The 24,814-nt window shown below is 39.3% G+C and overlaps 1 protein-coding gene across 1 annotated transcript; it reads right to left on the bottom strand.

Moving 5' to 3' along the window:
- Nucleotides 1–1,111: 1,111 nt before the first annotated feature.
- Nucleotides 1,112–24,801, bottom strand: EDNRB (endothelin receptor type B). Its single transcript, XM_023751719.1, has 7 exons — nucleotides 24,109–24,801; nucleotides 7,477–7,589; nucleotides 7,139–7,343; nucleotides 5,408–5,557; nucleotides 4,892–5,025; nucleotides 4,236–4,344; nucleotides 1,112–1,252 (listed from the first exon to the last, which is right to left on the bottom strand). Exons 1-7 carry the CDS (start codon nucleotides 24,592–24,594, stop codon nucleotides 1,118–1,120), a joined length of 1,332 nt encoding a protein of 443 aa, XP_023607487.1. The 5' UTR covers nucleotides 24,595–24,801; the 3' UTR covers nucleotides 1,112–1,117.
- Between the last annotated feature and the right edge of the window lie 13 nt (nucleotides 24,802–24,814).

The following is a 24,814-nucleotide window of genomic DNA, read 5'->3' as shown; positions in this document are numbered from 1 at the left end:
CACCACGTCAAGAACTTTTTTCTATTAGTTACAAAGATAATATAAAAATTAGTAATAAGCTGTTAAATTGCCTAATTTGTGTGATCTTAAAAAATATTATTCTAACTTTTATGCATATGCCAGAAACCATTTTATCTACAGCAGGAGTGAGAGAGGGTGCTGCCTTCTCCTTTGCCATGTGAACACTGCTCCAGGCAAGTCACATTCTGTCCATCCTGCGGTTACTAGCATCCCTCCATTGTAAGGATAGGAACCTGGGACCTGCCCTTATTTTAATCATCTACACATTGTGTATTGTAGCAAAGTATTTACTGATGAGAAAACTAAACAACTAGTGTTTAAACTACAACAGTAATATTAAAAGAAGAATGTTTTGAGAATCTTGAACAAATTGTAGGTAGTGTTTTCTTTGCAGAGTTCTTAAATGAGAGATTTTAAAGTAGCCTTTTGAGACAGTATTCTCGACTTTCTCTTTCTGTTTGTGACATTTGATCTCACCTGAATATAAAAAGTTAAATGACTTTCAAAAACTTGTATCTCTCTGATACTTCCTTCTGATCATTTAAATGTTTCCAATGTCAAAAAAACATCATACACCAGCTAAACTGCTTATACATTTTGCATCCAATAATAGTCCAACCAATGGTGTGACACTATTAATAAAAGAGTTCTTTAAATAGAATTATTAAAATTTTTAATTAATTGATTTAAACTTCATTTAAAGATTCTGTTTTACAGTGACACATTTTTTCTTTAAATCAGATTCACATTAATTTAAAAATAAATCTCTCTAATAGAAATTCTGAGTGAGCTCAATTTAAATGTAAGTGATGTATGAATATACTAGAAGTTATTAAGAGCTACATTGAAGTGCTGACTGTAAAAAATTAAGAGCTTTCACAATGAAGCTTTCTTAATTCTCACTGCTTTTCTTTTTAGACTGTAAACAGCTTATACAATGTCATGTGTAACTCTGAGTGTTAAGAAGATAATCACTCTTAAATTTTTCCATTGTTTTGTGCAAACACACAGTTTGTTTTGATTTGGCAAATGCCTCATTATCTTAATCACTTCTGTCCAAAATGAGGAACGTGGAATTAAATGATGATTCCTTCTTTCAAGATGAGCTGTATTTATTACTGGAACGGAAGTTGTCATATCCTTGATCATTAGCTTTGGACTTTAAGCACGACTGCTTTTCCTCCAGAGACTGTTTTTCTTCAAATGACTGGCACCAGCAGCATAAGCATGACTGCACAAAACAAAGGCACTCATTATATATTTACATCAGTTATACTGTCACGACTCCTACTCCCTAGGGTTCTGACTTTCTTTGCATGATTGGGAATTCTTGGGCCACTTTTGTGCTTCTCTTATTTTTTCACTTAAAAACATGTAATTAGCCCAGTCGGCATGGTTCAGTGGTTGAGCATAACCTATGAGCCAGGAGGTCATGGTTCCATTCCCGGTCAGGGAACATGCCCAGGTTGTGGGCTCCATCCTGAGGGAGGAGTGTGCAGGAGGCAGCCAGTCAATGATTCTCTCTCATCATTGATGTTTCTATCTCTCTCTCCATTCCTCTCTGATGTCAATAAAAAATAGATATTTTAAAAAAACATACAATTACATAAGTAGCCTATGATAATTATTTTTAAGCTAGAAGATACAAAGAAGGAAAAATGTATAAAATTAAAATTCCCACCTTTTAATTAACATAAAAAAGGAAGCCACTCTTAATTCTTCATATTTACCCTTGACTACTTGAGAAATACTCTTAATTTTTTATAAATATGTAAATCAAGACTTTTTCCAATGCAAGCAGAAATATCACCATGTACATATATATATATGACTGTACATGAGCGTGTGTGTGTAATTATGTGCATAATTAATTTTAATAAAATTGTACTATATGTACTATTCACAGTTGGCTTTCTTTCACTTGACAGTGTCATAGACATCTTTCCATATCAATGAACTCAATATTACATTGCCAGTGTTTTCAGCCACATGCTGTTCTCATGTGCCTACTCAATACTGTTACATGATACACTATAAAGTATATAAGTGTCTCGGTTTTATTTATCCATTTTTCCCTGGATTTTTAAATATTCAAAACTTTGTTTATTCTGTTTGTTTTCTGAAAATCTATATGTATAAGGAAATGGGAGGTCCATTGTTTTCTCCTCTATAAAATGAGGGAGTTGATCTTAATGTACATTTTCTCCTAGCTCTAAAATCTATGAGCTTATGGGTGGGCAAAGACTTTTATAGACTGCCTTAGAGTTTACAAGAAAGCTAAGTTCTTGACTTTCCAATAATGAACTACCAGGGACAAATGGATCATTCCCACTGAAGGGGAGGAAATACTTTTTTCTACGCTAGATTATCGAAGGAGTGAATGGATGGACATATGAATGTAACAATGCAAGCAGCCAGATGAGAAATAACTAGACATATTCCACATCAAGTAGCACATCCCTGCTAAGAAGTTGGAAAAGAAGAGCTAGAACCTGAATTCAATTTCTTTGTTTGATTTGCTCTTCTCATGTTCATGTGAAAAAGAGACCAATGTAGTTATACTTTAAATTGTGCTGCACAGTCAGTCCAAAATCTACTCCAAATGAGATGAGTGCATTTAATTCAGGTTTAGCTCTTATTCATCACATGATGTCTGTCAGACATCAAAGCATGTAATTTTTATTACTTTTCTAAGCAATTCTAAGTACAACTGATTGGTTGAAGCAGTAAGGAGTGGTTGACTAGGTGGAAATCAACTATAGTGATATGTGAGCAAAAGTCATATTTTATTTATTTTTTTAATATATTTTTATTGATTTTCAGAGAGGAAAGGAGAGGGAGAGAGAGTAGAAACATCAATGATGAGAATCATTGATCGGCTTCCTCCTGCACACCCCCCCAATGGGGATCAAGCCCGAAACCCAGCATATGTCCTTGACTGGAATCAAACCGGGGACCCTTCAGTCCGCAGGTCAATGCTCTATGCTTTGAGCCAAACCAGCTAGGGCAAAAGTCATATATTAAAAAATCATCCATGGTCTAATAACAAGGGAAAACTGTAAATTTACTAGAGCTCTCTGAATAGAAATATTAATAGACTAAAGGCCCGGTGCACAAAAATTTGTGCACTCGTGGGGGTCCCTCAGCCCGGCCTGTGCCCTCTTGCAGTCTGGGACCCTACGGGGTATGTCCACCTGCTGGCTTTGGCCTGCTCTCCAGGGGATTGGGCCTAAGCTGGCAGTCAGACATCCCTCTGGCAGCTTGGGAGCCCTCGGGGGATGTCCACTAGCCAGTGAGGAGAGGGCCTAAGCTGCAGTCGGACATTCTTAGAGCTGCTGAGGAGGCAGGAGAGGATCCCACCACCACCGCTGTACTGGCAGCCGTCAGCCTGGCTTGTGGCTGAGCAGAGCTCCCCTGTGGGAACGCACTGAACACCAGGATGCAGCTCCTGCATTGAGCGTCTGCCCCCTGGTGGTCAATGTGTGTCATAGTGACCAGTCATTCCCAGTTGTTCTGCTGTTAGGGTCAATTTGCATATTACCCCTTTATTATATAGGATAGAGGCCTGGTGCATGGGTGGGGGCCAGCTGGCTTGCCCTGAAGGGTGTCCTGGATCAGGGTGGGGGTCCCGCTGGGGTGCCTGGCCAACCTGGGTGAGGGGCTGAGGGCCATTTTCAGGCTGGTTACAGCCCCTTTAGAGTGGGGGTCCCCGCTGGGGTGCCTGGCCAGCCTGGGTGAGGGGCTGATGGCTGTTTGCAGGCTCGCCAAGCCCCCCAGTGGGGAACCTCACCCCATGAGGGTGTGGCCAGTCTGGGTGAGGGGCTGATGGCTGTTTGCAGGCTGGCCACAACCCCCAGCCACCCAAGCTCCCAGTGGAGGCTGGCTGGAAGCAGGTATCTGGGATTTATTTATCTTCTATAATTGAAACTTTGTTGCCTTGAGCAGAGGCCACAGCCAGCCAGGGCAGGCAGGAAGCTTGGCTTCCTCCATCACCGCGGCAACCTAGCCTCCTGCTTGCTCCAGCTCCATGGCTGCTGGCCGCCATCTTGGTTGGGTTAATTTGCATATAGTCGCTCTGATTGGCTGGTGGGCATGGCTTGGGATTTAGTGGAGGTATGGTCAATTTGCATGTTTCTCTTTTATTAGATTAGATTAGAAGAGATATATTTGAAGCCAGATTTAAAAGACCATTTTATCTTGGAATACTCTCTTACCTTAAAGCAGTTTTTGAATCTTTTGCTCACCAAATACAGAGCTATTGGATTAATGCAGGAATTCAGGGAGGCCGTGTTGATGCCGATGTAGTCCAATACCAAGAAAAAGCTGCAAAAATAACCCAAAACCTGTCAGTGCAAAATATGCTGCTCTGAGCATGTATTCTTTACAGACTGTTGTGTTTTTATGAAGAAAAAAATTACCCATATACACAATGGTTTTGACTTTATTACTGGTCTTTGCTGATAGTGACTTCTCTGTCCCTCTGTCTCTCTTTTTCTTATTCTCTGTCTCTGCCATCCCACACACCCTCCCCCATACCTTGCCCAATTCTCCCCTTTAAAATAAAATTGTATTTAGAAGTGCTGGGGCTGGCTGAAAAGGGATGTTTTACAATGTGCAAAGGAGAATCAGACTGGATATTTCCAAGCATGCCATACACTTATGTGGATAATTCTGGCTCTCTGTTCCCAGTGTTCTCCTAAGCCCCCTTTACTCTTTCCTTTAAAATAGAAGTGAAGGTAAAAAGTGGGAATCTTAATTGCTCCCTAAGGATCAGAAAAATGCTACTTTCTCTTTCTGCCTATGAAAAGGATCAATGAAAATTTCTGCGTGGCATTTATTTACAAAACTATCTCTATTTTACTTTTCTTACCTTAAAAGTTCACATCTATTGGGATCACTCGGATCGTAGAGAGTGAGCTTCAAAATCCTGCTGAGGTGAAGGGGAAGCCAACACAGGGCAAAGACAAGGACCAGGCAAAATACTGTTTTGGCCACTTCCCGTCTCTGAAATAAAAACATAGTCAGACCCTGAGATGATGGCTCATTGTAATCACAGTGTTCTCCTTTCCAAACCGAATATTTAATATTGTATACAAAGGTCAGTGGCATTTGCAAAAATTCAGGGCACTAAGCTTTAAATTGAATAATTAATATGAATTAAAACTAAAATGACTAGAGATTCATATTTGAAAAGTAATAGCTCTCTCTAGATTCTTTAGATTATATAGACTATGTCTAGATAGGTAATATAAGAAAAATACCTGAGCAAGAACAAGGAGATATACTCTAGTATATAATAATTTTAATATATCATCATAATACTTTTGTTATTCACAACCATAATCATAATTATAATCATGAGTTAGAAATAGTTCTACTTTCTTACCTGCTTTAAGTGATCGTTCAAAGCAATTTGCATGCCACTCTTCTTTCTCAACATTTCACAGGTCATCAGGGTATAAAAAAGTGCAGTGATGGCCAATGGCAAGCAGAAATAGAAACTAAATAGCCACCAATCTTTAGCTTTCTGGTAAAACTGTGGGGAAGAGAGAATTTCATCTTTATTTATTTTATGTTATTTTTCCCATCACCATTTATCCCCCCCCCCATACTCTCTTCTACCTCCGCTAGTCCCCCTTACTTCCCAATACCACATTGTTGTCCATGTCCATCAGTTCTTTCTTTTTTTTCCCTCAATCTCTCCACCCCAATAACCCTCCCACAAGAGCTGTCTGCCTGCTCTCTATCTGAGTCTGTGGGAAGAGAGAATTTCATGATTAATATTCTCGGTAAAAAAATTCTATATAGCAAATGTTAAATTTAAAAAAAAATCATCATGGAATAATTATTTCCTAAAGTACTGTAGATCTATTTTATAAACACTATATAGACTCTTTCAGGTCACATATGAGCAAATAATTAAGTACTGCTATTAAATAAAACAAACTTTTCCTAAAAGTCATTTCAGTTCTTGAAAGCAATGGGCTATAAATATGTTTTAAACTTTAATCAGTTAGACAGAATTTAAAATATTTGGTAATTCAGATACTTTTGTCTTCACACAAACTAGTTTTCCTTATGCTATTCTTTGTATGAAATACTACATCTGAGTATGTAAAAATATCATAGTGTTTATGGGAAATTTTCACTTCTTAACACATTTATTTCATGGGAAAAACAGATACAAAAAAAGGTTTATGTTAATCATTTAGCTCTGTAATGTATAAATCTAACTAATCAATTAAAAAAATCAAAGCGACCCTTTCTTCTTTTTTTTTTCTGTTCTTTTTAAAAATTGTTACTCCAGACATGTCTGTGTGGGAGCAGAACTTATACAATCAATGCAGTACTTTTTCCTCTTTTAACTAATAAGAAACAAGGAGACAGCAATTTCATTCCCAATTTTACATTAATATCCTTCTTTAATCTCTTGATTATCATAATATATAGAATTCATAAAGTTTTATATAGTCTTCTTAGATATGAAATGGAAAATAATCATTGGTGATCCTTAGATGAGCCCCCTTTGTATGAACTCTTCTTCACTCATTCTGCTGGGAAGAGCTTTTTACACTTAGGATCTATCTTCTGGTGACCAGCATTACATCCTTTTCCTATCACCTGATTAAACGTTCTTGAATAAACGGCCAAGATGAAAGCTTCTTTGCAACGAGATCTTTCCCTTTAGAGGGGACAGGCTTGCCATTCAGAATCCATCTATACCAGGGCAACTTCTACTTGATCAATCACTGCACTATCTGCTCCCTCTGATGATTGCTGTGCTGTCTTATGCAAAAAAATGTAGTAGTTGCTGGTCCTTGTGGGGTTTGAGTAGAAAAGCTATAAATTCAGATTGATTTTCTCATGTGAACCTGGTTTATCTGTATCTCTGAATGCCAGGGGATTCTTGGAGAAATAGGCACCCAGCTTCTTGCAGCTTGGGTCGTTAGTCATTGTTAACCCTCAGTCCTGGGACCTACACTCTTAATTTATGCCAAGGACAGTCATAAATCAGTAACTTCCAAGGAGGAGAAATCAGGGGGAAAATAGCTAAATATTTTTAAGGCGAGAACAGAAAGGGCGGGCGGGGGGAGGGGGGGGGGGGAGTAAAATTTACCTGCATGAAGGCTGTTTTCTGAATGGGATGAAGCATGCAGACTTGCAGAGGTCTTCCTTTGTAGTCAGTGGGAATCATATCAAAACCCACAGCTTCAGGGATAGCCAGAACTACAGAGACCACCCAAATCAAAACAATTTCTACTGCTGTCCATTTTGGAACCCCAATTCCTTTAATTCGACTCCAAGATGCAACGGCTCGATACCTGAAGAGCGAAATAGAAGTGTTTGTCCATCTGGCCGAGCCTGGTTTTAGTGAATTTCATAGCTATTTTCTAAGTAACATAGCAGTTACTATAGAGTGTTCAGGATATACCTGACTTAAATATCTGCTCTTACCTGTCAATGCTCAGAGCACACAGACTCAGCACAGTGATCCCCACAGAGGCCTTCTGTATGAAAGGCACCAGCTTGCACATCTCAACTCCGAAGGGCCAGCCGCTGGCGAGTAGCTGCATTGAGGAGACATGAAGCTCTATTAGGGAGATTTTCATGAGTCCCCCTCTGAACTGCATTATGTAGCAGAGAGTACTTAACATGCAGAGTAAGATAACAAATTTCAGTTCTTATTCTTTTCCTCGTGGACTACTCCTTTGAAAAGCACCAATGTTTGATATATGAAACAGGAGAGTGTGCTGGGAATAATGAATATGCAGCTAGCCCAGCCAGTGTGGCTCAGTTGGTTGGGCATTGTCCCATGCACCAGGAGATCACCAGGTGGTTTCCTGGTCAGGACACATACATGCCCAGGTGGCATCCCCAACAGGGGTCATGCAGGAAGCAGCCAATCAATGTTTCTTTCTCATTGATGTTTCTATCTATCTTTCTTTCTCACTTCCTCTCTCTCTAAAATCAATAAAGACATATTGAAAAAAAGAAAAGAAAATGCAGCCAGTTCATAAGAGTTTGCTATGCATCTATAGTAGCTTAGGGTCAAGATTTCCACTGAGGGGCCAACTGGGGCCAGCTCCCCTTACAAATGTGAAGCTAAAGTTCTATGAATGTCTCTTACACTGTTATGGAGTCCCCAATGCTTAGGTCATGGTAAAATTAAAATAATTTAATTAAAAATAGGTGATAAATGTTCCTTAGGAAGAACACAGTTCTCCTGTTGGTCAATTTACCTAGTAATTGACTAAGGTAAAGAACAAAGAACGTATTCTTTACCTTAGTCAATTACTTGACTGCATAGTAACTCAGCCTGAGTAGGCATGCTGCTGCCTTTGGACTTTACTCTAGACCTTTCCTTATCCTGAAAGTCTCTTTCCCCACAGAAACACTGGGCAAACTCCCTTGCCTTCTTTGGTCTTGTTCAAATATCATCTTTTTAATATGACCTACCCTGACCACACTATTAAGAGCAGTAATCAGTCAGGCGTCCCCTTCTACTTACCCTACTCCACATTCTTTTTTATCTATAGTACTTATCAACTCCTATTGTTTATGTTATAACGTTTACTTGTTTGTTTTGTTTAGTTTTTGCTGTCTGGCACTTCTAGAAATTTTACAGAATATGGGTTCTGCAACTGCTTAATATAGTTCCGGAGAAATAGCAGATGCTTACTATATGTTCAAGTCCCTAATATAAACATAGGAACTGGTTATACAATGAGGAAAAAGACATAGTTATTGCTCTTATATACATATATGTATTTTCTCGATCTGACTTCAGACTATGTAACCATCTATTGTTAAACTCAGTTATTTTCTTTTTTAGGACAACTGGGTGTGCCCCACACTGGTAAATGAATCACTTTAGGTAAACATCTGGATCGAATGTTCATGAGGTTTTGAAAATAAAGAAAAGTATTTGAAATCTATGTTTTCTTTTTTAATGTTTTTAAAAATAACCTTCTAAAAGTAAAAACTATTTTGAAACACAATTGAGTCTTTCCTTTCTTTTATTAGTGAAAGTTCTTTGTAAAGTTTGTTAAGCTGGGTGATTGTTCTATAACTAGAATGGCACCAAATGTGTGTCTGAATATGAGTTGGAAATCCAACATGGGACCAATTTCATTTATAAGTTTTACATAAAAAATTGCACTGATATGTAGGACAAATATTGGAAAACTTACCATAAATATGCTTATTCTAGGGTCCTAAAAGCCTGCAGGGCCAGGCAGATAATACAGAGGAGTGAAGGGAACCAGAGGTAAAAAGGTCATCGGTGTCAGGAATACAATAGGGAGTGGTGGGGTATGGGGTAAATCCTGTCTAAAAGGAGCAGCTGCTAGTAAACATGACATGATTTTTGCCAAAGGACTCTAAAAACAAACAAAAAAAACAACCTCTTAATTTTTAGCCCCAACCGGGAATCCTATATAATAAAAGCCTAAAATGCTAAGTGTCTGGTCATCTGTTCAACCAATCAAAGTGTAATATGCTAATGATATGCTAAGGCCGCTTAATCGCTCACTATGATGTGCACTGACCACCAGGGGGCAGACACTCTGACCTGTAGGTTAGCTTGCTGCTGGGGTCCAGCTTATCAGGACTGAGTGAGACAGGCTGGACATGCCCTAGAATCCTCCCATGGTCCCTCCCTGGCTGGCCAACCTCCCGCATCCCTCCTTTGCCCCAATCATGCACCAGTGGGGTCCCTCGGCCTGGTCTTCACCCTCTTGCAATCCGGGACCCCTCAGGGGATGTTGGAGAGGTGGTTTCGGCCCAATCCCACAGGCTAGGCTGAGGGATCCCACTGGTGCACAAATTTGTGCACCGGGCCTCTAGTTTTTATATGAAATCCCATAGTTTATAAAAGTTGTCAACTAAACAATATTTTTAAAAAACACTGTTAGGTAACATTGTATTAACAAAATATATCTGTAGGTCCGACTAGTGATTTCTGGATTAATCAATTGACTCATAACTGTGTGCCAGGCAGCATTCTGAGGTCAGGGTGCATATCATATCAAACAGGAAAACTCCCTGTTTTTATGGAGCTTACAGTCTAGTAAGGGAGGCAGACAAAAAACACATAAATATTGAAGATGATAACACAGGGGGTGTCATCATATTAAGGAAGTATGGTAGGATTTGGGATGCTTTCTTGCCGGGGCTGACCAGCAGACCCTGAGTCAGTGATGGCGAACCTTTTGAGCTCGGCATGTCAACATTTTGAAAAACCCTAACTTAACTCGGGTGCCGTGTCACATATAGAAATTTTTTGATATTTGCAACCATAGTGAAAGAAAGACATATTTTTGATATTTATTTTATATACTTAAATGCCATTTAACAAAGAAAAATCAACCAAAAAAATGAGTTTGCATGTCAGCTCTGACACGCATATCATAGGTTCACCATCACTGCCCTGAGTGATGGATGAATGATTACTCTGACACATGTTTCTGTGAAAGAGAGGGGTAAAGGGCTGCTTGGCTATAGGAACCAAACAGCCCTGTTTACCTGCCTCCTTAGGCTTTTATTATAGCACAGCTTGAAATAAAATTCACCTCTAGATACTATCAGCAGGGTAAGTATCCTTAGAAAAAGTATTCTTTAAGTAAGGATGTTTTGAAGTCTAAACATAGAGATTCCAGTAAAACACCCAGGGACTCATACTTGTTTGGAAAAGTCAAGGCAGAGGCCACTGACCTTTCAGAGATTCCTTCTTACAGGCTTTCCAACCAAGACCCATGCTTCCCCACACTTTCTGGTAGGCCTCTCAGCAAGGTCTATCCGAAGAGGCAACATTTGAATCGGACCTGACTAAAATAAAAGAGTAAGCCATGCAAAGAGCATTTGAGGCAGAGGAAAGAGCTAGTGCAAAGATCCTGAGGTCAAAATAATTTGGGTGAGCTGGAAGGGGCAGAAACTGTTGAGGAGTGATCCAGAAGATGAAGTTGTAGAGTAAATTGTTTGATGTTTTTTGTTTTGTTTTGTTTTTGTTTGTTTGTTTTGAGGAAATTCATTGCAAGGTTTTAAAAAAGGAAAATAGAATGGTTTTATTTATGTTTTTAAAAAGATCACTGTGGGTGCTCAATGTAGTATTGAAAGGGGTCAAGAAAGGAAGCGCTGGTGAGAGGTCGTGGTGAGCTGGACTGTGTGGTGCTCTGGGGCTGAGGAGAATGAGTTAGAGACTGCATATATTTTGAAGGTAGAGCCACCAGGACTTGCTGATGGGTTGGATGTCAGATGTGAGGAGTCAGCAAACTCAAAGAGGTTTGTCATGTGAAAAGTGGATCCCTTTCTTAAAATGGGGCAGACTCAAAGTATCACAGGTCTGAACCAGCAATGAACTCAAGATGCTTTGAAAGAACTGCCAATTGCCCTTGGAAACATAAGAAAAAATAGGTTCCAGCCGGTTACAAGGGCTCTGACAGACCCAGCTTGGTATAAATTATCCAGACACTAGTCTGTCTAATCATACTGATTGTCCTTAGATGTATCAGGAAAAAATAATAATAAGAAGAAAACAAAACTCCTCCCTTCAAAATATGAAGTACCATTTCCCCCCCCCCCTTGAATGTGGGTTGAATTTAATGATTTGCTTTTAATGAACAGAATGTGGTGAAAGTGATGATGTGTGACATCTGAGTGTGACATCTGATGTGTGACATCATAAAAGGAAGGCATTAGGCTTCCTCCTTGCTCTCTCTTGGATTGCTCTTTCTGGGGGAGGCCTGCTGCCATCCAGGGAACACTCACTTCTACGGAGACGCCAACATGATAAGGAACTGCGACCTCCTGAAAACAGCTAGTGCTAGTTTGCCTGGTGTGCGAATGAAAAAGATCCTTCAGCCCCGCCAGTGTGGCTCAGTGGTTAGCATCGACCTATGAACCAGGAGGTCAAGGTTCGTGTTAGGGCACATGCCCAGTTGTGGCCTCTGTCCCCAGTGGGGGGCATGTAGGAGGCAGCTGAACAATGATTCGCTCTTGTCATTGATATTTCTATCTCTCCCTCTTCCTTTCTCTCTGAAGTCAATAAAAAAAATTTTTTTTTAAAGAAAAGATCCTTCAGCCCTAGGCAATCCTTCAGATGACTTCAACCCCTGCCAATATGTTGACTGCACCCCATGAGAAACCTGAGTCAGTGGCTCCTGAATTCCTGAACCACAGACTTGGAGTGAGTTATAAATGCTTATTGTTCAAGCCATTAAGTTTTTGGGTAATTTGCTATTCATCATTCGACAGCTAATACAGTTATCCTTGGTCACTCACTTAAGTAATAAATCCACATTTGAACCCATGTGGTCTTATTCTAGAGTCTTAGTGTTTTGAAGAAGCTGATGTTAGAAAAAAAGAATGTTTAGAGTTAACATCACTATTAGTATTTTTAAACCCAGGGCTATGTGTCAAACAATGGTAAAATATCTAGATACAGAGTAAAACTTTCTTCTAAGAACCTATTTTATTCACATAACGTCCAATACTTTTGATAGTTTCAAGTATTTTATTGTCTCAAACTATTTCCAAATATGCAAATATTAGTATCACAGAAGTACAGCCATCAGATGGTTTAAGATGAATTAGCTCCCAGGCCACTGAAGGGAAAGAAGTCTGGCCAATGAAAATGAGCTTTGCACTGAGTCCAGGCCCTGCTTTGCGGTTACTATTGTTTTTGGCTCAGCCTCGAAACTGGATTATTGCCCTTCATACCACTGGGAGGCCTGCGGCTCAACCTCTGACCCAACTTATCACAGAGGATAGGGAAACACAAACTGAAAATTATAACAATTCTCTTCAAGTTCAACACAGAGATAGTCAGAAAGCTAATCATAACGGAGAGATTACAATTTTCTAATCTGCGCTTACAAAAGAAAAGGAACTACAAAATAGGGAACAGTAGCCTTTATCAGCTTTCAGGATTTCTGCCTCTCAGGCCTGAATGCTGCTGGTCCTTAGGGGCCACAAAAGATGAGCTCCCACTGTCACTTCTATTATTGTGTAGTGAGAAGGAGGATGACTGACAGTCTCAGCCTCTCTCTGATCAAAAAGCTTTGTGGATCCACCGAGAAGAGCCAGATAGCTTATAGCAGAAACCGTTCCCATTACTGATTCTCATATCTTTCTTAGTGGCCTCCATCAAGAAAGTCTTTGAGCCATTTAGTGCTTGGAGCTTATTTAAAATGCAAAGACAACAACTTCTTGTTTAATGATAAGCAAAGCACTGGGTGAAAGAAAAGTTGTGAAGTTTAAAAAATATCACTCTCAATCAAGATGCCCTCTTTAAAATTTGGTTTGAAAATGTTCTTATGGATTTTTATAATTCCTGGAAATTAATTATTTCACTATTTAGTGACAAAAATAATGACATCCAACACTTAACAAGCTGAAGTCCAACAATATACTAGTAGCTTTCCTCTTAGTGGAAGAGATTGATTGTCTTTATTGCAAGAGGGATCAACTGTAACTATAAATCCAACAACGGCATTTTTATTCTTTATATTTCTTTTTTTCTTTGGACTTTACCCCATTAAATTAGCTATCTTAGGGCAAGGTTTGAATTCTGAAAACAAATCAAACATGTAATCAAACAAGTTTTTCTAGGTTCCTGCTACAGGAATTAAATTTTAGGTCTTGTTTAAAATTAAGTTTGAATATCTATTACCTATCATTTAGCATAGGTGAACCGGTTAGAATATACTCCCATAATTGATGCTGGTTTTCACATTGTGATGGCTCATCCAAGGGAGAGCTTTGGTTACTTTGGGTCCTATAAGCAGTAAGAGGTCCATCTGACAAATGATAGCCTATGCTTGTGCTAACTCCTTTCCCTAGGCCAGTGGTCGGCAAACTGCGGCTCGCGAGCCGCATGCGGCTCTTTGGCCCCTTGAGTGTGGCTCTTCCTAAGCCTTAGGAGTACCCTAATTAAGTTAATAACAATGTACCTACCTATATAGTTTAAGTTTAAAAAATGTGGCTCTCAAAAGAAATTTCAATCTTTGTACTGTTGATATTTGGCTCTGTTGACTAATGAGTTTGCCGACCATGGCCCTAGGCTAATACTGCTTCTCTAGCACATGTCTTTTGTATGAATAAACACAAATACATAAATAATCACTAGATTGAAAAAAGACATGACCGTAATGATTATAAGGTTTCTATTCAAGGATGGCTATAGTTTAATAACTTTAGGTTGGAATAGCTGCTTAAGAAAGGAAAAAACAAACAAACAAAAAACCCAGAATCCAAATAAATTATTTTTATATTACATTATAAAATTATTTTTAGGTAATAAAATTATTTACTTTTATTTATAAAAGAATAAATAACATGACCAGGAAATAAATATCCTTTCTTTAAGGGTATTAAGTGAGTCCTACAAATCTTTCCAAGTAGGGATTTACATTTTTCAATTCTCTTTTTAATTAAAAATTACATTCTTGAGAAATTAAATGGAGAAAATCCTGTAATACACACCACTCTTAATGCCCAAAGGAATCAAGCCCCATAAAGTTTGGAAATTCCAAAGTTAACCATCTTACACTAACAAATGTTCATTTGCCTCATTAACCATATATACCATTTTTTTTCTTTTCTTTTTTTTTAATTAAGAGCTAACACTGAGTTTTAACTGCTTGTTTCAGAATATTCTACTACATTTTTAATGCCTAGCACAGTGTCTGGCATACAGTGGTTACTCATTTAAATGCTTGTTGAATAGTAGGTGAATGAGTGAGTGAATGGATGAATGAATGAATTTCATTTGAAAGCAAATCTTATGAAACTCGTATCATGAGCTTTTCAGTTCTCATATTTGAAACAAGTTCTTTAGAGAATTGAGATAACTTTGCATTTTTTTGTCTTGTCTAATCCATGTCTTCCCCCCTTTGAGATGATCAGATTTTCTTGACACAGACAGCCAGGGCCTGGAGGTGTGAAGGTTGGCTGTTCTATTGTTGGAGTTCTGCCTTCCAAGCAGGCTGGAAAAGGTCAAAAGCAAAAATTCCTCTTCTACCCTCTCTCTCCTACTCAAACCTGTCAAGGAAATGAGTGATGCAAAACAGAACCCAGTGTTTCTCACTATCTAATGGGATTCTATGAGAAGCTTCAGTTGCACATTTGGTGGAGATGGATGCAGAAAGCATAGGGACCCTATAAGAGATGATCATTTAAGAGGGCGGGTGAGCTATGTATTAACGAAGACAAACCAGGATTACTTTGCCAGATTGCTATTCGTTCCATCTCATGATGAACTGTGAACAATTGTTTCAAATGACTGTATTATGTTTTTACAGTAAGAGTCAAAGAGAGAAATAATGGAGTAGTTGTGTTCCACAACTTTGGAATAGGGTGTATTCTTCTGTGTTTAAATCTCTGCTTCCTGAAGCAGATAAGAGTTTTTCTGCATGTGAACTAGCATTTTAATAATGTAGGGCACTCTCATTCAAGGATTTCCTTGTCAGAGCTCCTTTTCTTTTTGTATTCATACCTACAGAGAGAATTAAGGGAAGCTGCTGGTCAAGTGCATAGAAAATAGTTTCTTGACATACATTTTACCAGTACCCTAGAAGACAAATATCAATTACAAGTTACGTCCTGCAACCATTAAAATGCATTTAATCTCTTACAGATTGGGCCATGTGGGTTAGAAATATGTGGGTCAGAGATAATGTCAGCTTGTCCCCCAGGAGGGCTATTTAATAGACCAGAATATGAGCAGTGCCTCCTGGAGATGTGCAAAAACAGAGGCTCTCTCCCTAGGAATCTCTTGCATGTACACCCACAAAACCGGGCTTTCCACAACTCTGAAAAGAATCTACGGCTTGCTGAAATAAAGTGATGACTCCATGTATATGAACTAAGGTCCTTAATGCCAGAAGCTAATTCCAGCATGTCATAGATACAAGTTTCATCAAAAGGTGGATGGAACTTGGGGATTCAGCAGGGCTGAATACATATTACCTGCTGCTGGAATAGCTAAGGGCATTTCCCCACACCTAAAGATTTGCAAATATTATTGCCTGTTGCCAGACAGCTGAGGGCATTTTAATCTACATGTTATTGCCTCCTGCTGGCCAAACACCTGAACAGCTGAAGGCAGTTCCACCTGAAGGCACAATGCCTACCTTATACCAAACCTTAACCTTTGATATGTATATTTGCCTTGCCTTAGGACAATTTGTGTTAATAAAGAGCAAGGGGTCTGAAGATTCAGGAGAACTTGGTTCCTATAGCTAAGCTTCCTCTGGTTCCCCCATGGATTACACATTTATATTATATTTCTAGTTTCTTTATTAATTTATGCTTCAGCGCCTTCTCCAAATTCCTGAACCCTTCTAGATGCTGGGAAACACCCCTGCACTTAAAACAAAATCTCTAAAAGTAGCAAACGGATAGAAAAAAGATAAAAATTAAATTTGTCATAGGAGAAATTCAAATTCACTTTAAATACATTTCCCCACCAGTGTTACAATAAAATTTATTCTCATGTCTGTAACAGGTAACTAAATAGATGGATTTCTACTCTCCTATCATCTGAATTAAAATATAGATCTACAGTTGGTGCTTAAAAACTTTCATTGACACATTAAGTATATCAAAAGAGCATTAAGAAATGCTGTTTACCAACCTAGCTTATTATTAGAGTCACTTATTTGTGCCGGTTCTTCTGAGAAGATCACCGTGACAGTTGAAGAAACTGAAGAATTATAATCTGGTGGCCTCATAGTTCAGAAAGAGACTCAAACTTAATGAATTCAACAAAACTTATTAAGGAATTGTACATCTTAAACTTTATTCTATTCAGAGATTTCTTTATGGGACACTGGTAAGTTACTAAGATAAAACATTTGATTGCTAGAGCATCCAAAAATCCCTTTAAAATGACTTGAAAGCATTGAGTGAGAAGAAAGAAGACACTGCAATCTAAACATCCAGAGTAGGTTTTCCTCCCTTCTGGAAACTACTATGGGGCTAAAAAAGAGAGAAGTAGAGAAGGGACACTGGACAGAACACAGGACTATGGCTGTGAGTTTCAGGGACAGAGAATTTGCTTGAGTAAAGTCAACTTTGCTAATAAATTTCTGACTCAAGAATGATCCTCTTTCTTTCTTCTACCACCACATTTTGGCCATTTTCTTATTTGTTTACATTTTCACCAGTGGATCTATAAGGACAGAGAAAGAAAAAAAATCTCTAAAATAAAAGCACTGAAAAGAAAAGAAGTCTAAAATTAGAGAAGTTGTTGGCAACTGTATACCCATACACCATACTCAGCTATCTTCCAAACATAACCAACCTCTTTTTAACTTTGTCAAGGACTGACAGAGAATGTTTCACATCATAAATTACATCTTGAATCTTATTTCAGCTCAGGCTTTATCTGTCAACACCCTTTAAAGCACTTAATCACTTATTAGCATTTGGCATGTTTCTTTAAAAACAGTCAGCTATAGCATATTAGCCACACGGAGATAACCTTATATGGTTTTCTTTGTGAAATGAAGAACATGGTGTCTTGGCCCTGAAACAACAGAGTCTTGGCTATGTCTTCCTCTTGTACAGCAATGGAAATATCTTCAATCTTGAATGACGTTTACAAAAAAATTGTAAAGCCTTTGATATGAAGCCTTACCACGTTGAAAGAAACATTTCCTTAACATTTTAAAAGGCTTGGATTTATGAAGTGACCAAGCTGTAGATCAAAGGCAAACACAAGAAGCACCATGGAGTTAACCTAAAGAACCTCTCATTGCCCAAGGCCAAGTGTTTGCCAACCATTTTGTCATGGGAATTCATGTGTGAAGCAGTAAATTGGGAAGATGAAGTCTTGAGTTTCTGAATTATTTGAATTCTATTATTGACCTGTTAATCACTTATGACCAATATCCTCATACAGAAAGGGGAGCAAGCTTCCCCTTCTTTTTCATCTGAACTGTTATAAAAATATAAGTTAGAGAAATCCCACTGTCATTACGTCTAATGTATAATATCTTTTGTCAACTAGTCCTTGACTTGTATTGACTAGTGCAGGCACCGTGCTAGGTGGGTAGGAATGTTAGTTTTATTTGACAATTGAATTGAGGTCATTCAAAGTAATACTCTTCCTCTTTATTAATACTTTTTAAAAGCTAATGCATTAAATGTGCTTAATTGGTTCTCCTTAAAATTTCTTTTGCTTTAAATAAATGAATCTCAGAAGTATCTGTTGCAGAAGAGCAAAGAAATACCAAGCACGCTTCCTAGAGAAAGGGAGGAACCCACTTATTAACACTAGTGGACTCCGGGAATAATTTCCAAATCAGAGGGAAGTAATATGCAGAGGCTTCGCTTTTTATAATCTTCTGGGGTCTTTGTCTTACAGATATGGTTCTGCCCCCTTTTGTGGGCTTACAGGAAGGCCCCCAGGTGTTTGATAACGACCTCCCCGCCACCTCGGGCAGTGACACACCTTGCAAGACCAGTTTCCTCCTCATATCTAGGTTCCATTTTGGGTTCAAAATTTTACTGAAGCATTTCAGAATATTCAAATATTAGTTAAAGATCTCACTTACTTAACTGGAAATAGAAACTGTTATTATCCTGGAAGAAATTAGACTCCCCTAACCAATGATACCATTACTTCTGCTTACTGATCAGAAAATTATAACTTCAAAAATTAAATTTTATGTAGTTCCATTAACTTTTACTTCTAAGATATGAAACTAGTCAATACACACAAACTTGTTAAGTACTACAAGTAGTCTAAGATCAAATAGTGAGAAAGGTGACTTTGCTCAGAAAGATAGTTTGGATCGTGTCCCAAGAGGAAAATATCTGATTACCTGACAAGGTCACTTGATTCAAAACTCATTTGTGGGTTCAGTGAAGCAATTCCACATTTTGACATGCCAGCATTTTAATGTTAGGCGTATCCCTTCCTAAACTAGTTAAACGTTAAACATCAGCAGTTTTGCCTCTCAGAGCTATGAAGGCAGCCTCTTGCTTCTAATAGTAGCCTACAAAGTTAACAGCAAAGCCATCTAAATGCACCCCAGCAGGTCACCAGTCTACTTTTAAAAAAACTCTCCACCTCCACTGAACAACTGATTAACTCAGATCCTTATCAAACTAATGTCCATATCAATATTTGCCTTATCAGTTTATAAGCAGATTTGTTTTCAAAAGCAATTTGTAGGCAAAGGAAGCTATATTTGAGAATTAACTACATTGACTCAGTTATGCATATAAATAGAGCACAGAGTGACATTGTTAAATAAAATCCATAAATAATTAAAAAAAACTCATCATTTGCTCAACAAATTTTAACTTCTTGAGAAGTTAAAAAAATTTTAACTTTAAGCTGCTACCAAGGCTTGTTGAATATCACTGTTAAACCAAACTAAGACAAACCAACCAACCAACCAACCAACCAACCAATATAAAAACCTTCACAGCATCCACAAGAGCACTCAGCTCTCTTGCTTCCCACACAGCTTTGACATTAGTGCTAACCTGGTAGTCAGATAGACTCTCACAGGCAACAAACATCTAGATTATCCCATTCATTTTAGTCTGTACAGGAAGGACACAAATAAGTAGCTTGTGAATAAAGAGAGATGCATCCTCACATCAAAGACTTACACCCTGGATTTTGGGTCAGATACATGTAAATATTACATGTAAATAGACCATGTAAATATATATATATATATATCCCAACAAATGTATACACACTCTGAATAATTATTAATTCCAATGGGTTAAATCTGAAAATCTGAAAAGAAAGAAACATCAATTGAGCTATCAGCTGTAAAGTGTGTATACATTTTTTGGACAATCTATATAAATATTAGAGATAGACATCAATACTTGTATATCTCTATGGAGATGTTATATAAAATCGTGATTCCAACTAAGATTATAACAACTTTGGAGGCAACATTATAATATCTGTCAGAACAACAAATGTACAACCCTTTGATGCAGTAATTCTAATTCTAGAAATTTACCTTTCAGATAGAGTCATACATGTTTGTAAAGCCATATGTACAAAGATGTTATTTATAGGCATGTTTATAATGACAAAAGCTGAAAGAAAATTCTAAACAAGTCTCCATTCTTATTCATACACACACACACCAATTTATTTGCTTACTATGTGCCAGGCACTAATATATATATATATATATATATATATATATATATATAATATTCTCTTTGAATGACTGCATTTTGCATTTTTCATCTGTATGGTCTTATGCAATATAGTGGATAACAGCCCTGCTGTGTGTTGCTGAGAAGGTAAGCAAGGCTTTTATTTTCAGCATGTTTACATGCATATTGGAAGCACTTGGACAGCTTCAGTTTACTGATTGTCCTACAGAACCTCTCTGGCCTTTAACACAGGATTTCCTCCCTGACAGGAGACCTGGTAAAAAGACTGGCTGTCCCTACAAGTTTCCAGAGTCCTAGTTCCTCGAGGAAGTCAAGGCAGAGCAGACCTATTTCCTAAGGTTTGCCAGCCCCTCACAGCAGCACCTCCCTGTGATGTCCTGTCCCATCCATAGCGGTCTCAAGGACTAGGGCTTCAGCAAGATCTATGACATTTTGTGGTTTGTCTACTTTGCTGAACTCCAGATTAATGGAATAGATTCATTCCATTTGGTGAGCCAACAAATGGGTTTGGGGATTCTATGAGCCCCCAGAAATTGTGTGTGCATATATATGTGTATTATATATTAATTATAATGTATATATAAATTTTATATAACATATTATTTATATGTAATATAAATAATTAACTGGATTCTTGAAGACAATTGTAACATCCCACAAAAAAAAAACAACCCAGAAAATTAGAAATCACTGGTTTAGAGACTCAAGTCTCCATTTAAGGATACATTTAAATGGCATGCATAATTCACTTAAATTACTTTCTGTGAAGTAGAATACCTGGCTACTCTGAAATTCTCAATGCATTTTTAAAAACTTACTTATATGGTGTCGGTGTCACAATCAGCACATTCAATGGCTTTTAATTACTCCTGGATTCAGTGTTTTGGTAAATAAAGCCTTTGGTAAATAGCTATTATCAGTATTATACACTCCATTAGAAGGGGATTTCAGTAGATAGAAATTCTCGCATGACTCAAATTAAAACAGAAAATGCTTGTCGAGTATCCTACTGTGTGGGAGTGTGTCACAATTCCACCAGTGCTCCCCAGTGCAGCCATAACAACACACCAGGTTGGAGAAAGGTGTACGTGTCTGAGCTCACTCACTGCAGGGGGAACGAGGAGGACCACCGGGTCCAGGGCTAGATGGCCCGGATTCAAGCCTACCTTTATCATGTTCTAGTGGTGTGACCGAGCAAGTGACTTCACCTCTCCAACAGGTGATTTCTCCATAAAATGGCGGGGGGGGGGGGGGTGACCACATGTTTTGTTGTAGTGATTTAATAAAGTAAACCAAGTACCTAGTGCATAATAAGGTACATGGTAGCCTAGTGCATGGTAGCCATTATTGTTATATGACACCTCAAATGACACCTATTTATGCATACTAAAAAATCAACCAAAGACTACCATGTAGAATTCAATGATGGCAAGCATAGTGATGGGACTGAATTCTTTGGGATGGATTTGTTTAGGACCACTATAGAAGACCAGATTTGTAATGACTCATTAGTTTATTTCAGAAGTACAGTGACAGCTTTAGCAGACTAAATGGTATTCCCTAGGGAAATCATAAAGGAATGTGAAATGAAAGTAAAACCTGCGTGCCCCCCTGGGGGTTGAATATTCTCTGGCTTTATTGAATGTAATCATTTGACCAAATGGAGAAAGTAGTCTGGTCCTGGCAGAGCTGACTTACATCTTGTCTGAAAGCAGCACACGGAAGGAAAACGCTCTCAGCCCAGGCTTCCGGAAGTCCTTCAGCTGCTGGCTGACTTAGGAAGGTGTCTAACATGTGGGGTTTACTGGGACCTCTCTAAGCTGGCTTTTTACAAAATTCTGTGCAAGCCTAGCAAAACTAGATATAATCTCCCTTTTGAGAGGGATTCTATTTCACATATTTAAAAATTTCTCACAAAACCTTGTGCTCTACAGTTTCTCAGGTCATTTTGACGAGTTGAATTCAAATTCCTCTGCCAAGTTGGAAGGGTAAGATTTGGTCAGTGGGACTCCTTAAGAAACAAACGGGTCACTTCTGGCCCAAATGGAGCTGTGACTGAATTTAAGGGGCCCATTTCAGCCTGTGCTTCTCTCAGAAAACTCTCAGAGTTCATAAGCACTAGTTGCCATGCAGAATTTTAGAATTTCTTCTATTATCCCTACTTATTTCTGCAAGTATTTCCTTCTAGGGCCTGGATTGTAATCTGATTCTTATCTCTATACCTCAGAAGTTTCTAGAATGCCCTTATAATATGGCTATTTGGATTTTCAGAGACTCATGGAAGGCAATTTAAAGGCATGCCTTGTGATAATTTCTCCTGCCACAAGATCAAAGCATCCCTTACAAATCTTTCCCAACACTACATCTTTTTTTTTTTTTTTCTTACCTCCTGTACTGAATCCAGGACTAGCTTTAGGAAAATCTGCAAAACAGATTCCCATTCTTTACACTTTGGTTCTGTTTTTCTGTGCGACTTTCTGTTGCTGATCATGATGGGAAAACAGTTTTACATGTTGACACTGTCCTTTGAAAATTTCCAGCTCTTTCACTGAGGCTATTTTTCTTAACACCAAAATCTCCCAATAAGTGGGCACCAAGAACCTTATTGTAGAATTGAGGAAACTGAGACCTAGAGATATTGGGATGTGTCTGGAGTTCCAAAGCCACCTAGAGTTAGTTCATGTGGGAGTTTATGTCCTGACCTTACTCTCCATGCCTGATTCCTCTGATGCCCGTGGTGATCACGTAACAATGTTAGCTACTGAAACCATCCTTTGCAGACTTTAAGTTGAGTGCCCCTGGTCTGATCCATGAACTAATCTGTAGGGTACAGCTATCACTTTGGAACCTGATAGATTAGCCTGATTTCTGCCTCCAACTCTAACTCATTGTGAGCACGTGAACATACTATTAATCATCTGTAAAATGGAATAATATTCACTTGTGAACTGTCAGAAGGATTAAAGGAAAGTGACACACTTATTCCAGTGCTTGGCCCACTGTAGGCATCCAATAAAAAGTAGGAACAGTAACTGGGCTGGTGTGGCTCAGTGGTTGAAGGTTGACCCATGAACCAAGAGGTCACTGGTTTGATTCCTGGTCAGGGCACATGCCTGGGTTGCAGGCTCCATCCCCAGTAAGGGGGTGTGCAGGAAGCAGCCAATTGATGATGTTTCTCTCTCATTGATGTTTCTATCTCTCTATTTCCCCCTCCCCTTCTATCCTCTCTCTCCAGAGAGAGGATATATATATATATATATATATATATATATATATATATATATATATGAAGTAGGAACAGTATAGTCATTCACAGCAGGGGAACTGTATTCTCCTACTCACCAGTCTAGGTTTCTTTCTTCTAGGCCATTTGTTTCCTAAAACCAGGCTCCCCCAAGAAAATGCTTCCCAAGGTTAATAGTGTTCATGAGTCACTTAAGAATCTTAAGACGCAGGTTTGATTTAGTAAGTTTGGGGTGGACCTGAAGTTCTAACAGACACTTAGGTGATATCAATCCTGCTTTTGGACCACATTTTGAGCAGGGAGAATGTGTCCTGTGAGCTGGACTTAGGGACAAGATTTTTCAGGAACAGTGGTTCTCAGTCTTCACAGTTCATCAGAATTACATGGAGGGCTTTTAAAATAAAATAAAACATATTGTGTCCCACCCAGAGCAGGTCTGAGGTGGGGTCATACAATGTCGTTTCTAACAGGTTCCCAAGTAATGTCCATGCTGCCCGTCTGGGACTACAATGGTTCTACGCTTAGCAGGGGGTACTGAAGACCAGAAGGAAGTTTGGTCCCAGTGATCACTGAGTTTCAGGAGGGGGATGAATCATCCTGAGTAAGCTCCTGCCAAAGACTTTCCCATTTTCCGCTCTCTAACCAGTCACCCTCCCCTCAGGATAGTAGTTGGCGCCTTTTACCTTGTAGACATTGATGGGGATGTCAATGATGATGTGCAGCAGATCTCCCAGAGCCAGGCTGGCTATCAAGATATTAGGGCCATTTCGCATGCACTTGTTCTTGTAAATGATTCTCAGCAGCGTGGAGTTTCCGATGATGCCCAGCACGAACACTAGGCAGGACACCACCGTGTTGATGTACTTGAAAGTGTCTTTGATTTCAATGATTCCTTCGCACGGGGGCGGGGGGCGGGCGTGAGGCGGGGCTCCGGCCGGCTTCCCTGCTTTAGGTGTCTGCGGAGGTGCGGACGACCACGGCCAGCTGGCGTTGGACCCTGCTGTCCTGGAGGTCTTCGTAGGGGGCGTCATTATCTCTCGGGCCCCCAGAAGTGGCGGAGTGGCCCCGGTCGCTGGGAATCCCTTCTCTTGTCCCTGGACTCCCGCCACGCCGCTGGCCAGGATCAGGGCCACCAGGGCGTGTCCGCACAGGCTGGGCAGCGGCTGCATGCTGCTGCCGGCTCCTGTGGGCGTTGGGTGGCCGCTCCGCAGCGTTCGGGGTCTGGAGGTCAGTCAGGAAGACGGGACACGGGTCAGCTACCTCCACTACGTCCCTGCCAACCGCTAGCTCGGATCGCTCCGGCGCCGTGCCTGTCCGCGCGCAAAAGTAACTCAAGTTTGCGCGGCGGTGGAAAGCTGGCCGGCGTGACCCGCCTGCATCCGTCCACTG

The sequence above is a fragment of the Myotis lucifugus genome, unplaced genomic scaffold (assembly GCF_000147115.1).
Source record: "Myotis lucifugus unplaced genomic scaffold, Myoluc2.0 scaffold_24, whole genome shotgun sequence".
NCBI classification, from domain to species: Eukaryota; Metazoa; Chordata; class Mammalia; order Chiroptera; family Vespertilionidae; genus Myotis; species Myotis lucifugus.
This window is presented reverse-complemented; position numbering and strand designations above follow the sequence as displayed.